Source organism: Mauremys mutica, chromosome 25, assembly GCF_020497125.1.
Source record: "Mauremys mutica isolate MM-2020 ecotype Southern chromosome 25, ASM2049712v1, whole genome shotgun sequence".
NCBI classification, from domain to species: Eukaryota; Metazoa; Chordata; order Testudines; family Geoemydidae; genus Mauremys; species Mauremys mutica.
Window position 1 is genome coordinate 3,296,136 of NC_059096.1, and position 15,732 is coordinate 3,311,867.

The 15,732-nt window shown below is 45.5% G+C and overlaps 1 protein-coding gene across 1 annotated transcript; it reads left to right on the forward strand.

The window, feature by feature from the left end:
- The first annotated feature begins 1,279 nt into the window (after nucleotides 1-1,279).
- Nucleotides 1,280-15,595, forward strand: LOC123356571 (gasdermin-A2-like). Its single transcript, XM_044999938.1, has 12 exons — nucleotides 1,280-1,395; nucleotides 2,787-3,019; nucleotides 3,563-3,737; nucleotides 4,159-4,327; nucleotides 5,480-5,582; nucleotides 6,153-6,170; nucleotides 6,970-7,002; nucleotides 7,130-7,276; nucleotides 7,545-7,684; nucleotides 9,142-9,319; nucleotides 10,541-10,614; nucleotides 14,639-15,595. The coding sequence occupies exons 2-12, from the start codon at nucleotides 2,809-2,811 to the stop codon at nucleotides 14,870-14,872; spliced, it is 1,482 nt and encodes a 493-aa protein (XP_044855873.1). The 5' UTR covers nucleotides 1,280-1,395; nucleotides 2,787-2,808; the 3' UTR covers nucleotides 14,873-15,595.
- Nucleotides 15,596-15,732: the final 137 nt, after the last annotated feature.

A 15,732-nucleotide genomic window follows, 5' to 3' on the forward strand; every position in this document is an offset into this window, starting at 1 on the left:
AAGATAGTATGTAAAAGGGAAGCGTTAAAATGGCCTGCTTGAAGAGAGGTTACATCAAATTGCTTCTATGCTTTGGCTGGGCCAATATTTTTCTTGCCCATTCTGTCAAAGTAAAGTGTCTACACTTTATATGCTAACTCAGGGGTGGGCAAACTATGGCCTGTGGGACTGTCTTGCCTGGCCCCCGAGCTCCTGGCCTGGGAGGCTAGCCCCAGCCCCTTCCCCGCAGCCTCAACTCACTCGCTTCTGGGACAGCACAGCTGCAGAGCCCGGCCTGACCCAGTCTCTGTGCTGCGTGGTGGTGGCGGCAGCGGCGGCAGCATGGCCCAGTTCCAGCTGGGTGGCGTGGCTGCAGTGCCACCAGCCACCAGGGAGGCCACAGCCTTGTTGGGAAGCCCAAGCCCTGCCGGGGAACCCATCTCCATTTCCCAGCCAGCTCCAAACTGAAACTCCCTCCAGCCTCTCACTCAGCCTCCCCCCGGCTCCTCCCCCAGCCTTTGTGTCCTTTGTCCAGTTTCCCGGGCAGAGGTGTCACCTGGCCTCCAACCCCCCTCCTGGGTTCTCATGTTACATGCTCAGGTATCCTCCCTTCCCCAAAGGCCATCCCAGCAAAACTCCCCTGCAACCTTCCCAGGTCAATACTCCCCACTCCATATTCAAAATAATCACATTTTTCTAACACATGCCCATGCAGGGTGTACAATGTGCATAAATGCTAATAAGGTATAGTCAGAATTACATTATAAAAGGGGATGCCCAGAGCAGGAAAATTGAGCTCGCTATGGGAGACTCCAGCAAGAACCATCCCTCTACTGATGATCAATCCATCAGAGACCCATCAGCCCCTAATACTATTGTTAAGGATGTGAGTATAACTGTATTTGCAACTTGTGCATAGGTTTGTATAGACTTTTGATATGCTTGGGTAATCATAACTTTAATTGTAATTTTAATAAAACTTGTAAAACATATACCTTGTACTTGTGACTATATGTGTGGTCACTACCCTTGCTCTTTATGTGTTCTTACAGACTCTAAATCTAAAGCAAGCAGCAGAGGTGACTTTTTCACTCTGTTAAGCTTGAAACTATCGTGACCAGAGCTGAGCCCACAGTGGTGCAATACCATATTACAAAATTTATAAAATAAAATAAAAGGCTACAGTCATGTGGATATAACAAGTGAAGCAATCCAGTGCCAGTAAACTACTTCCCATTGTGGGTAAGCACAGCCTAGAACTTAAAGTCACTACTTGGTGATTTAAATTTCAGTGGCAGAAGTTCGCTGGTGGGAACATATTGTACAGTCTGGTGCCATCACATGTCTCCTCTCCTCACAGTTCAAACGATTGGGAATTTTCTCCACATACAGGACAAGTGAAGCGTGAGAGTCCAGGTACGTCAATTTTTTTAAACATGCTGACAGAAATCTCCTTTTCATTCCCATTTTCAATATCTGTTCTTTCAGTACTGGGACTCTCATCCACTTCTGCCAATGCATCTCAGTCCTGACTCCTTCCCACACTTCACCCTACTATTCCAGTCCTGGGCTCTCTGCACAGCTCTCTGCTGGTGCTCCTCAATCCTTCCTGACTCACCTCTTCCTTACTATTCTAGTCCTGGGCCCCCTACATACAGCCCTATCACTGCATCTCAATCCTGACCTGCTGCAGCCCCTTGCTATTCCAGCTCTGGGCCCTGCTCCTGTATCAGTGTGCCTTGGTCCCGATCTGCAGCACCACCTGCTTATTCCAACCTATTCCAGTTCCGGGCTTCTCCAGAGCAGGCACTGCCAGATGTGTCACATTTTGCAGGAAATAGTTAGTTTGCAGGAGGTGGACAAAAAAGAAAATCAACTATGGACTCTGACAAGACCACAATATATATTACTTGTATAGCTAGTCCAGCCTGAACCCAAATTTCCATAGGAAATCATGTGTCATGTATTGCTCTTCAAACACCAGTGTTAACAACTCTCATTATATTTGGTGGGTTTTCTTTAAAGCCGCAGTTCTTGGAGTTAAGCAACTACCTGAAGGGGGATTCCAAAGAGAATGGAGCTTGGCTGCTCTCAGCGGTGGCAGATGACAGAACAAGGAGCAGTGGTCTCAAGTTGCAGTGGGGGAAATCTAGGTTGGATATTAGGAACCACTATTTCACTAGGAGGGTGGTGAAGCACTGGAATGGGTTACCTAGGGAGGTGGTGGAATCTCCATCCTTAGAGGTTTTTAAGGCCCGGCTTGACAAAGCCCTGGCTGGGATGATTTAGTTGGGGTTGGTCCTGCTTTGAGTAGGGGGTTGGACTAGATGACCTCCTGAGGTCTCTTCCAACCCTAATCTTCTATGATTTCAGAAGCTCTTCCTATGGAATGTAAGTAATAACAATGATAATAATAATACATCACATTTATATTGAGCCTGTCAGACAAAGCTTACAAACCACCATGTAGACATTAAATAACCTTCAGAACACTCCTGTGAGCGAGGTAATGTATTGATTATATTATCTATTTAAAATGCAAACTCCTTGAGCAGGGACTATCTCTTACTATATGTATGTACAGTGCCTAGCACAATGGAGTCTTGATCACAGCTGATGCCTTTAAGTCTTGACATAATACAGACAATAACTAATAGTAGCCTCTTTTGTAAAGTGCTTTGCAATCTACAGATGATAAGAGATGAGTAGGATTATTATGTTAACTTCATGTATTCCAATAATTTACCTTCAACAGATGGTCCATTGTTAACCCATCAGCTACCTCCTTCTGTTCCATCTTTAACCAGGTTTGGCTACAAGTGGCTGGAAATGTTCTCTGCAGTGACCAAGCAGCTCACAAAGGAGCTGGACTCTGACGGGAGGCTCATTCCTATATCCAGCTTGGCTAGTGCCAATCGTTACAGACCCTTCTGTTTGGTCATGAAGGAACAGTCCAGGCTGCCTTGGCAACCCAGAAAATATCTCGCCACCCACTACAAACTTACAGATGTATTCAAAGAAGGAACAACTATGGATGCAGGTATGACTTGAATTCAGACTTAAAGGGCTGCCAAGAGATCACCAGTTATTTTGGGAAAGGGTCGACTAATAACTGTGCCCCTCTATAGCATCTTCCATTGAAGGATCCCAAGTGCTTTACAAACAGTATTTCATTAAGCCCTCACGACCCCTCCTGGGAGATACACTAGGTAAGTATTTTTTACATTGTTTCCTCTGATGGGTAAACTAAGCCACAAGGAAACAAGCACAAGATCACATGGCAGGTCAATCTCAGAGTCTGGATCTGAGCTCTCCAGTCTTATGTTCTGACTGACCACTAGACCTCACAGGTCACTCACAAATCCCTGCCTGGATTTTGGTGCTCACCTGCAGTGTACTCTGGGCTGACTCCAACTTCCTTGGGAGAGACTAGTTTCCAGTCATCTAAGAAAGTGGTGATTTTGTTGTGTATATTGAGGGTTCGTGGAAAGCCACCAGTGACAGCATGAGGTAAACCTTAAAGAAACAAGTACAAATAAGAGTTTCTGCAATAAATGAAACCTGATTAATTTTGTTTCCCAAGAGGTGAAATATGATGATCTGTTAGGATACTCCAAGACCACAGACAAGAATGTAAGAGGAAAGCTCAGCCTTAAGTTACAGACCACTGAGGTGGACTTTGGTGGCTCAGGGAAGAGTTCAATTTCTGTCTCTCAGATATCCGTGAGAAAAGCCTATGTGGTTGAAAAAGGGCAGTGGTGAGTATGGATTTTTATTTTACCTCTTCTGGGAGCAGGGCCGGCTCTAGGCACCAGCGTTCCATGCATGTGCTTGGGGCGGCCCTTTTCAAGGGGCAGCATTCCGGCTTTTTGCTTCGGCAGCAGCACTAGGGTTTTGTTTTGTTTTTTTGCTTGGGGAGGCAAAAAACCTGGAGCCGGCCCTGATTATTCGTAACCGTAGTGTCTGAGTGCCTAGGCCCATGTATGTTTCTAAAATAGAGCATTAATCAGAAGAAGGTGTAAAGATTTCCTCCTGCTACACTAGGAACAACTTGCTCATAATTGTTTTTTTCCTAACCAGCTGCAGTTAGTATTTGGCAGATGCCCTGAAGCACCAGGGCTGAAACCCTCTGTAGTAACAGCAGATGATGTTCTCATTGTTACTCTGTGTCCTCTGCAGGAAAATTGACACATCGCACAAGTTCATAAAAGAATTTTCAAGCTCCCCTAGGATGAAGCTATATGTCGTGACTGAAGCTTTTGAGATAAAGGAACCATTGCTCATTAAGAAGATGAGCCAGGGAGGAGGCAAAGTCAAGATTGCAGCAGAGGAAATAGGTGGAATACAGGTTTGTGCATTTGTACTGTGTCATTTCAATCGGATCTCTGACTCAGCTGTGGTTGGAGCCATTGTGTTAACATCTGTGTTCCTACCAGCTTGCAAAGACCATGATACTGGGATCACCTAGGAAGGCACCTGGAACACTGAATAAGTGAAATAAACAAATGAAATCAACAGTAAAATAAATGCATCTTCCATCTAATTCTATGTGCCCGCCAGAAGTGTTCATTTCCAGGAACAGCCTCTTCCATTAGTCACTCACTAGCAGCATGGAGGAAGTGGCAGTTGGTGTCATCCGCACCCCACACACTGAAGCACATATTTGACTGAAGTGACACAGCGGTAGAAAAACGTAATGGGCGAGTGTCAGTACAACATTGGCACTCACTGCCATTAGTGGCAGTGTTCTGTATGGCCATCATGCATGAGATTCTGGTTTAATTTCCCATCCTGGTATCTTACTGCCCAGTCTGGGAGTGCTGCCAGACATCTCATGTCTCCTCTGGCCAATTAAAGGTCTCTGAAGGTCACAGAACCAGGGCTGTGCAGTAGATACGAATGCAGCAACAGCCACATCGGGCCTCATGGAGTGCGAAAAGACATGATTGTGGGGGAAAGGAGGGCAGACAATTGGTTCTAACTGGCCCACGTATAGGCAGACTCCAAAGATAAGTCCATGGCTTGAATGAGAACTCCTCTCATTCCAAGGGACGGTCTCAGTAGGTGAGGTTTGAGGCACACCAGCAGGGGGCAGTGTGGAAGCACAGCCTGGGACGCTGCTGGTGCCCATCATGTCCAAGGCTCTCGAGCTACCCACTGGCCACACTTTCGCCAACACTTAAAGTCACACCAAGATTTTGAGAGAGAGAGGAGTGGGGGAGAGAAGAGACTAGGTTTACAGGGCATTTTGCTCTGCTAAAATCAGGCACATAACAGGAGCCTATTTCCTGCAGCTTGTTCCTTTCTCCTGACAAACTTGCTCCAGACCAACCTTGTCTAAAAGCCATGAATAAGCAAAAGCCTGTTTCGGATGAAGGAGCTGGAGAACTACCTCCTTCCCCCCATAGATTCTGCCAAGAATCAATGCTTGTCAAGTACCCACTTGACGATTTATTGACCTGCCTTAGGAATCTTACCAGAGTCCTGTTTGACTCCACAGGGGCGGGCCAAGAGCATTAAAAAGAAGATGATGCTGATTCCTCAGGGCACAGTGCTGGCATATGTCGTACAGCCCCTGAATATCCAGAAGGAAGAAGATTCCTGTAAGTGATCTAAGCTAAGCGTTGAAACCATTAAGTCACATGTGGCGTGGGGTAATGGGTCCAACTTTAATGCAGTTATATTTGTCTTGCTTTCTGCAGCCCAAACCACCGCGCATGTTCTCTTTCCTCACAACGATATTAGAGGAAACATGGCAGTTGTATCTTGTGGCTACAGTTGGGGGCTGAATGTCCCACCTGGACTAAAAGTATGATTCTCAGAAGCGCTGGAAAGGGATTGGTCTCTGTTTCCTGGCCCCAATAACATAACATGGGTCAGGATTACACAAGTTTATACCACTTTTATTTGGTAGGGGTCAAATGTCCACTGACTTCAGATGCTACCGTTAAAAGGACTCCTGGCTTGTATGCCACTGAGTTACTGTGACCTTGGGCAAGTCACTTACCCTCCCTGTTCCTCAGTTTCCTGATCTGTTGACATCAGGATAATAAAATGTACAAGGATTACACATATGCTGAGGGCCTAATTAGTGAGTGATTGGAAAGCACTTTGAGATCCTAGCATGAGAAGGTCAAAATATCATTAATAATAATTTCTATTTTCTTCTCCAGATGCTTTTGTTTCTGATGGTAAGCAATTTATTTTATTATCCTACTCTAGCTACATGTAACTTCTAGCTTTCTTAGCTCTCTTTTTTCATATCACTTATATTCCCCTCCTTTCCTCAGCATCTCTTAACTAGCTGGTTCTCTGCACCACATCTCAAGCATGTCTCATAATGGCTGAAGTCAAAATGAGTCAGTGTGGGTATTTTGTTGAGCCAGAAATTAATTTACCAGCCATGAGACACTCCAGAAAATGTTTCTGGGACAGGAAGACAGGGAAATTTGGAGTGAAGACCTAGAGGGATAATAGAAAGACACTCTCAAATCAATCACTGTAGTTGAAAGAATGACATCTGGACTTGGGTTCTTAAGAGGGAATCTCATATGATGGCACCAATGGATGGAGGTAAATGATCAGTTAGTAGATTTACTATGAGTGAAGACCCCATAAAATACAGCTGTAGGATAAAGCTACCTGGCACATATCTGGACTGTCATTAGAAGGCAGGTCTAGTCGTTAGTGAAAAGGAAGGAGAGTCAGGAACTCCTGGGCTCTGTTCTTGGCTCTGCCATTGAGTTGGTGGGTGGCCTTGAGCCTCTTAACTTCACTGGCTTTTAGTAAACTCTAGCGTAAAATGGGTATAACCACACTCCCCCATGACTATTTCTAGCTCCTAGGGGGTTGTGAAGCTTAGTTAATGGTTGCTTGTAAAGTTCTCTGACAGCCTTGAGAAAGGGCCACAGAGAAAGACATATTATTGTTAAGCTTCTGTTTCAATTTAATTGTAGGACAATGATAAAACTGGTGTTTTTCTCATTTCAGGCTTCAAGGATGAGTCAGAGCCTTCACTAACAGGCAAGCAGCATGCCGTTAATTCCTTTCTCCATATTTTGCTTCTGTTTTTCTGATCTCAGAGGGCTTGAAAAGGGGCTCTGCAGAAGTAATAATACTTTTCATATATCTAGCTCCCCACAAAATGATTAACATACACCAATTAGTCAACACAACACTGTTATGAAGAGGATATCAGCAACAGATGGAGGAACTGAAATGACTAGCCCAAGTTCACAAAATGAACCCGTAACAGAGCAGGGAATGGAACCAAGGAGTTCTGTCTCCAAAGTCACAGGTGCTCAGCACTGCTCAGTATTTGGCTGTCTAGTATTAGCTCTGTTATTTTTATTTTACTGTGTTTTGATTGTAGTTATTTTTTTTCCAAGTAGGTCAGCATCATTGCAATGAAAATATAATTGCTTGACTCCACTCTCTTGCTATAGCACTAGACCACATTGATGTATGCATCACACCATTGCCAGACTTGGTAGAGTAGCTTATTGACACATTAGGTGAGTAGGCTGGCTGAGTGCTGATGCATGTTGCTTTTTATCCGCCACCAGTATTTCAGGAAGTGAAGGGCACCATCAAAAGAGAATGTGAGCCGCTGATGTCTCTGAGTCAGGATTTCAGGATCAAACTGCTGGGAACCTTTAAGAGCTTTCTGCAGGATGGTGATGTTATATCAGATGTTAAAACTGTGGTATGTGCTCTTTAAATTTCATTTGACAAGTTCACATTAAGCCAAGAAACACATTGATTGTGCATTTGTGAAATTAATGCATGCCAAGTGCCACTTAAATAGAGATTAGAGACACATTCGTCACGCCAGCTGCTTGGCCACTACAATACTCTGTAACCCACCACAGATATAACAGAGCTATGGGCTAGATCAGCAGTCCCCAACTTTTGAGGGGCACCCCCCCAACCCTGTCCGCACCCCCCGGAGCCTAGGCTGGGAGCAGGGCCATGGCTTGGGGGGTGGGAACATGGACAGGGGTAAGGGGGCTGAGGCTGGGGCTACAGTTGGGGTGTGTCTCAGGCCAGGAGCAGGACCAAGGCTGGGGGCGGGAGCAGAGCCGCAGCCAGGCTGTGGTGGGGGCCAGCAGCTGGACCAGTGCTGCTCCACTCCCGGCCATGCCCCCAGCCTCGGCCCCAGGCTAGGAACTGAGCTGCAGTCAGTGGCTGAGGCTGGGGGCTGGGAGCGGGGCCATGCTGAGGTTGGGGATGTTACCAGGGATGGGGTCGGGAGCTGGGGACTTGTCTGGGGGCAGGACTGGAGCAGAGCTGGGGGTGGGGAGCGGCTGGGTGGTGCTCCCTCCCCAGTGGGCGCTGACCCCCCTGGATGATCCTCCGGTAGGGGGGTGCTCCCCACACTTTGAGGACCTCTGGGCTAGATCATGGTGCTACATGGAAAATCCCACACAGAGGTTAGGAGACTTGGAGGAAAATATCTAAGCTGATGGGTGTGTCTACACTACAGCTGCTGTCGTGTCATAGTATAGTCACTTCCTATATTGATGGAAGGGGGTTTTCTGGTAATGTAGTTGGTTAATACACCTATCTGAGAGGTGGTAACTAGGTCAATGGAAAAATTCTTAGGTGCACCTACACTGGGGGTTAAGTCAATCTAACCACCACGCTCAGGGAGCAAAATTTTTCACGGCCCTGAACGACATGGCTAAGTTGATCTAATTTTTAAGTGTAGATCAGGACATTAGACAGTTGTGAGCTACCAAAAGGAAGGGCTTAAAATATAGAGCCTGATTTGCATTTGCACTAAGACTCTGGCAGTGTAAATATGCCTTAAAGTTGATGTAAATTAAAGGAACATAAACGGGCCTTAATGTCAATGAGAATCCGGGTAAAAAATACTTTAACCATTGCACTGACTGGGGGACTGGATGGTTCAGGAAATTAGTCATGGGATTTAGAGTGCAGCCTTTCACCTTTACGTCCCAGTTTTGCGTCCTGCCTGATGGCTAACGGCTGAGAGTTGTTCCCATTGGTCTGGTGGTCGCAGTACAGTGCTAAGGGGACAGGTATCTATGTCATACATGTTTGCACACATACAAAATGCCAGTCTTCTGGGGCAGGAACTATACTTTGACTGACAGCTGTCCCTTTCCCCCCCCCTTCTTTTATTCATTTTACCACCAGCTGGAGCTTTTCTTGGCGGGGGATCAACCTAAGCACTCAATGTTGGACTCGTTGGATGAAAATCTCCGGCCTCAGGTGGAAAATTTTCTTCATGATTTAGGAGTTTTCTGTGAGGATCAGAGAGAAGAAGCCCCTTCATTATTGCAACCGGTACACTTCCTGTGTTCTTCTTTAGAAGGTACGGAGACTTCAATCAATGTAGAGACAGTCCCAAAGTTGCTTGAAAAATGTATGGCTTGGAGAAAGCATGAACGATGGTCCTTATCCATAAAGAGCTAGGTTTTCCACATAGAGTTCTGCAGTTTTATGTGTTGGATCTAAATAAGCATATACCCATATGCTCATCTGAGCTTCCTGGGTTGATTTTTTTCAGTGGGATGTAGAATTTCTATTGCCCTTGCTTTTTCTCAAAATCAGGACTGTCTCTTCTATTGAGAACTTGAGAAAACCCAACCTGAGATGTCTCTTCTACTGATTCTTTCAGCAACTGATATTGCTGTTCAGCCAGTACTGTCTATAATATTCAAGTAGTACACAAATCTGGCTGAGTTTCTGGGATATGCTCAGAAGCTCATGCAAGATATTCCAGTCCATCTTGCAAGAAGTCCAGCCTATATGCTATCATGGAGTCTTACTAGAAGTATCAAGCTCTATAGTAAGCAGTGTTCACCTTATCCTTATCCTAGGAAACTAGGTTTTCACAGGTTGGAAGCAGCTGGCTTTGCACTACTGCTACATCATGTCAGGAAAGTACAAACCCAGCATAATGAGGGTGTGGAAGGGTCAGCAGGATATTGAACATCGGAGAATCAGAAAAGTGTTGGGCAGGAAAGGACCTCAGAAGGTAATCTAGCCCACCTCGCTGCGCTGAGGCAGGATTAAGTATACCTAGACTATCCATGACAGATGTTCATCTAACCAGTTCTTAAAAACCTCCAGTGACAGGGATTCTACAGCCTCCCTGGGGAACCTCTTCCAGTGCTTAACTTAAAATGCCAGTTCCCTCAGCCTCGCCTTATAAGTCATGTGCTCCTGCCCCCTAATCATTTTTGTTGCCCTCCGCTAGACTCTTTCCAATTTTTCCACATACTTGTTGTAGTGTGTAGGGCTAAGGCGCATCAGTGGGGAGATGTACACAGAAACTTGCACATTGCTGCCATTTGCACTCTACCTGTTCGAGAAACAAAGGACTCTCAGCCTCGAGGGCTGATAATCTGGCATTTTTCACCTGCACTGAACAATTGAGAAAAGAAGGTATTTTGCATTTTTAAAAACGTGAATCACATTAACGAATTATTACAATGCACCCAGAACTTTCAACAGCTCCACTGTAAAGCACGCCACACCGAGCATTTTTCTTTTTCTGACTCTCCCTGAGGTTCTGATTTAATTTTCACAGATCTGGACTTTAGAGTGCTACCCCTGCTTGTGACCTGCATAGAGAAGAACATGGTGGCCAAGCAGCTTGCGCAGGTAAGATCCTTCCACACTCATATCTTTGAATATTTACTAGTTAACAATGCAATAAAGCTGATTGATACAGCTCAGGACAGCATCCAGCAGGATGTTTGGCAGGCATGGTACATCTGAGATTCACCAAGGTGCTATATGAGCTCAAGATGCTTCCTTTATAGTCAACACAAACTGCAGAGCAACCATGCCAAGCCATTTTGACCAATGTCCTCACAGCTGCCTCTTGTGTGGATCAATATCTAGGAGTGGATTTTTTAGCTGGAGGCTGAACATCTGTAGGAGGTGAATGTTTTAGTGAGGAAAAAGGCCCCATTGTTCATTTTTAAAAAAGCTGGGCACCCAGCAGATCCCATGTGTCACACTGGTGGCTGGATTTTTCCATGAGCTCAGCCCTCAATGTGCTGACCCCTTTGAAAATGGGAACTGAGCTTTAGAAATTCAGGCCCTTAATCTCCAGTTTATCCTTGCAGGAAGCCATGGACTAAGATCTGGACAGAGACTGTGATGGGTCAGAATCCACCAAACCATTGCCTCCACCTCCACTAAAATACTTCAGTTGATTTCTTCCCTACACTTACCCCCACCCCCACCCCCACCCCCACCCCCAATGAGAGCCAGCAGCATTTGCCAAGCATGTTAGCCAAGCCAGAGTTATAGGACACCCAGTTGCTTCCATTTCCCTCCCCTCCAAACACACACCCATTCTTTTGCTAGGTTTATATCATGACATGATTCAAAGTGACTTGGGATGCACTATGAATTCAGGCATTTCCTGTTCCCTAGATCTTACAACAGTATCAGGTGGCCAGAAGGCGGTGATCATCTGTGTATCTGGCTGACTAATTCAGGGCTGCATTAGGTCTCCAGTAACTGTAACCGGATCTCAAAGATCTCCTCCCTCAATATTCCCAGTACAGGTTATAGACTGTTGCTAGTTGTAGCCTCTCCCACAGTATTTCAGGCATAAGGAAAAGACTTAATCTACCCACTTTGGAATCTGTCTCCATGTATCTTCTGCTAGGGATGGTTCCTTACATCCGTCACTACTCTATTGCAGACACAGCTGCAGTAAAAAGTGATGGACTGAGAACACTCTGGATTTATGCTCCTCTCTGCATCTGTAGTGAGCCTGTTACTTAAAGGAACAAGAGTAAATACCTAGTCTGCTCAAGCATAGCACACAGCAGAGTATAAAAGTGTTGGCCGTCCCTTGCTTGGTTAGAAAATGTTATCAATGCTGTCCGTGATAACATCTTTCACACTAGGGCTGCTAGCTAGCTTTTATTTATTGTTCTTTGGGATTAATTTAGTGCTGGCGAAAGGCATCAGATAAACAGTCCTAGAGGCTGAAACTTTTAATTCTGTTCTGCGAATGGGAACACCTTAGAAATATCAAAGATCCAGGTAGATACACTGACAAATAAATAGTACGGTGGCAGTACAACCTTCCGCACGCTCCAGTCTCACCATTATTCTGGTCATTGATACAGAGCTTGGTAAACCGGACTCAAGCAAATTATATGCATTTATGGCTAAATGTATGCATCTAGGAACCAAGAAAGTAGGCCAGACTTACAGGGTGAGGGACTCTCTCTCGGGAAGCAGTGACTCTGGAAAAGATTTGGGGGTCATGGTGGATAATCAGCTGCACATGAACTCCCACTGCGATGCTGTGACCAAAAGAGCTAAAGTAATCCTGGGATGCATAAACAGGGGAATCTTGAGTAGGAGGAGAGAGGTTATTCTATCTCTGTATTTGGCACTGGTGTGAGCTGCTGGAATACCGTGTCCAGTTCTGGTGTCCACAATTCAAGGATGTTGATAAATTAGAGAGGGTTCAGAGAAAAGCCGCATGAATGATTAAAGGATGAGAAGAAGACATGCCTTATAACGCTAGACTCAAGGAGCTCCATCAATTTAACATAATAAAGAGAAGGTTAAAGGGTGACTTGATTATAATCTATAACTACCTACATGGGGAACAAGTATTTAATAAGGTCTTTTCAATCTAACAGAGAAAGGTATAACATGAGCTAGTGGCTGAAAGTTGAAGCTAGACAAATTCAGACTGGAAACAAGACGTACAGTTTTAACAGCGAGAGTAATAACCCATTGGAGCAACTTACCAAGGGTCATGGTGGATTCTCCCTCACTCACAATTTTAAAATCAAGATTGGATGTTTTTCTAAAAGATCTGCTCTAAGAATTATTTTGGGGGAAGTGCTATGACCTGTGTTACACGGGAGGTCAAATGAGATGATCACAGTGGTCCCTTCTAGGCTTGGAATCTATGAATCTATGAATTATGCTTTAAACCTGACTTGGATGTATCACCTTAGGAAAAATAGCCCATTCCGTCTTTGGCTTTTCTGCTGACACTGGCAACAAGGGGACCAATCAGTGCCAGGTGATGGTGCTATTTGTGGCGTGGATTATTAGCTCATTAGGAACTGGACTATTTCCACCAGCTCACTATTGTACAAGGGTGGGATTTTTGAAGGAGCCTAAGTGAATTAGATGCCTAAAACACATTGGAAATCAATGGGATTGGGGCACCTTACTCCCTTAAGCTCCTTTGAAAATATCAGCCTAGATGCCCAAACAGTAATTAGATGATATTAATTTTTGGTCACTGTCAGCCTGGGCTGGCTTGAACCAAAGGCTTAGTAGCCTCTGTAGTCTACTAGACAACCCCTGAACCATCACGAGGGTCACTAGCAGGTTCCAGTGTTGCAAAACCTTCCTGTTCTTTATGGCTAGTTGGGAGTCCTAAAACTTTTCAGTTGTAACATGAGGTTGCTGTATGGAAAAGGTTGAGAACCAGTGCCTTGAACCCTCCTAATTTCTAGGGGGTGAAGTTAGTTGGATGTATAAAGCTGCCCAAAATAGTTTTTAAACTAGATTACTGAACTCCACAGACACCCATAATAATGACTGAAGTGAGTCAGTCCTCAAATATAATAAATTGATATAGTAGTAACTTGCTAAGATGGTATTACAGGGGGATAGAGCTGTATTAGAAATCTAATAAAAACCTATACTAGCTTTTAAACTGGCTACAGTATTCTCCAGTGCTAGAGTGGTATTAACCTGGATAGAATATTCTCTGGTGCTCCCCCAAAAATGAAGTTTACATCCTATAGCAACTTTGTCTAATCCATCAACTGTTGCAGGAAATGGTGAGGAGAAATAATAATGTACATTGCATGAGGAATCATAGTAAAAGGGTCTGCACATGAACTTCAGAGGCTAAATGAGATGCAGCCAAGATGTACATGGGACTAGGGGAATGCGAGTTAATATTAAGCTCCATTAAAAACATAGCACTAAATTCCATCCTGACTTAACCCTAAATTCTGATCTGACTTGCACCTTATGCAGCACCACTGAAGTCACAGGGGGTTTGTATGTCCTAAAATACCTAAAAGAAGTAAATCTTACAGTCCTTTCTCAGATAAACCTCCTACTGAAATGAATGTAAGGAGTGCAGCATTTCCCCAGGTTTGACAAAAGGAAAAAGATTGGAATCACTAGGAAAAAATTATAATAAGATTATGCATGAAATGACACCTGACCTCACATGCTTTAACAAAAGAGATTCTCACATACTTGTCATGAAAACCAATATACTAGCGAATGGTGCCCTACAAATCTGATAGATTTTCAAAAGCAACTAGTGATTTTGGTTGCTCAGCCTGAAACACCTTAAATGGTCCCAATTTTCAGAAAGCGCTGAGCACTCACCCTCTGAAAATCAGAGCCTCTAGTGATTTTGCGTGCCCAGTTTTAAATCCCTTAATCACTTTTGAAAACTGTGGCCACTGCTCTCTAAAGATCAATATAACTGCTTCTGCTCTCTTCCTCTCCCTGCATATTTGATATAGTTATAGACTCCAAACCAGCACGGTTTAGGCAGTAAGTTGATGTACCAGCTTATGAACAAACATTTCATTTGCCTTTTCAAGTCATGTTTACTGTCTTGCCTTACCCTTTGTTTCATGGTTCCTTTTTTTTTTCCCCAAAGATGAAAGACGTCTTGGAGTGGGGGCTTCTTTCCAGTGACGAAGAAAGCATCTTCAGCCTGGGCTCTTCTCTGCCAGAAGAAGAAAAGAACATAACTGCAGAAATGATGGATACGTGCGGACTGATTCCACAGACAGACAGACCCTCTCTCACCTACCTATGGAATAAGGAAGCCCAATCAAACCTAACTGTACTGTATGCAGCCTTGTATGCTTTGTGGATTCTAAGTGAGTGATACCAGTTTAAGTGGGATGGTGTAAATATAAAAAATGTGGATCAACAAAGAGCTACAAATCATCCCCCTAAAGCAGGGTTGGGCAAATTACAGCCCGTGGGCCACATCTGGTCTGTCAGACCATTTAATCCGGCCCTTGGCTCCCGCTGGGGAGCGGGGTCTGGAGCTTGCCCTGCTCCCGCCCTCCAGCCAGGGAACAGGGTTGGGTGCTTTCCCCACTCCGCTGCCCCATCTGCAGGTGCCGCCCCCACAACTCCCATTGGCCACGGTTCCCGGCCAAAGGGAGCTGCAGGAGTGGCCCCTGCGGATGGGGCAGCGCACAGAGCCGCCTGGCTGTGCCTCGCAGCTGGAGGTGGGACATGCTTCTGGGAGCTGCTTGCTGTAAGCGTCGCCTGGAGCCTGCATTCCTGAGGCCCACCGCCCCCCAATCCCCTGCCACAGCTCTGATCCCCTGATCCCCCTCCTGCCCTCTGAACCCCTTGATCCCAGCCCAGGGCCCCCTCCTGTACCCCAAACTCCTCATCCCCAGCCAGAGCCCTCACCCGCCACCTGCACCATCCCTGATCCCCCTCCTGTCCTCTGAACCCATTGGTCTCAGCCTGGAGCATCATCCTGCACCTCAAACCCCTCATCCCCAGCCCCACCCCAGAGCCCTAACCCCCCCTGCACCCCAACCCGGAGCCTCCTCCCACACCCTGAACTCATTTCTGGCCCCACCCCAGAGCTCCCAGTCCCAGACGGAGCCCTCACCCCTTCCCATACCCTTACCCCCTATTTTGTGAGCATTCATGGCCCGCCATACAATTTGGCCCTCAGGCCAAAAGATTTGCCCACCCCTGCCCTAAAGTATGATATTCATT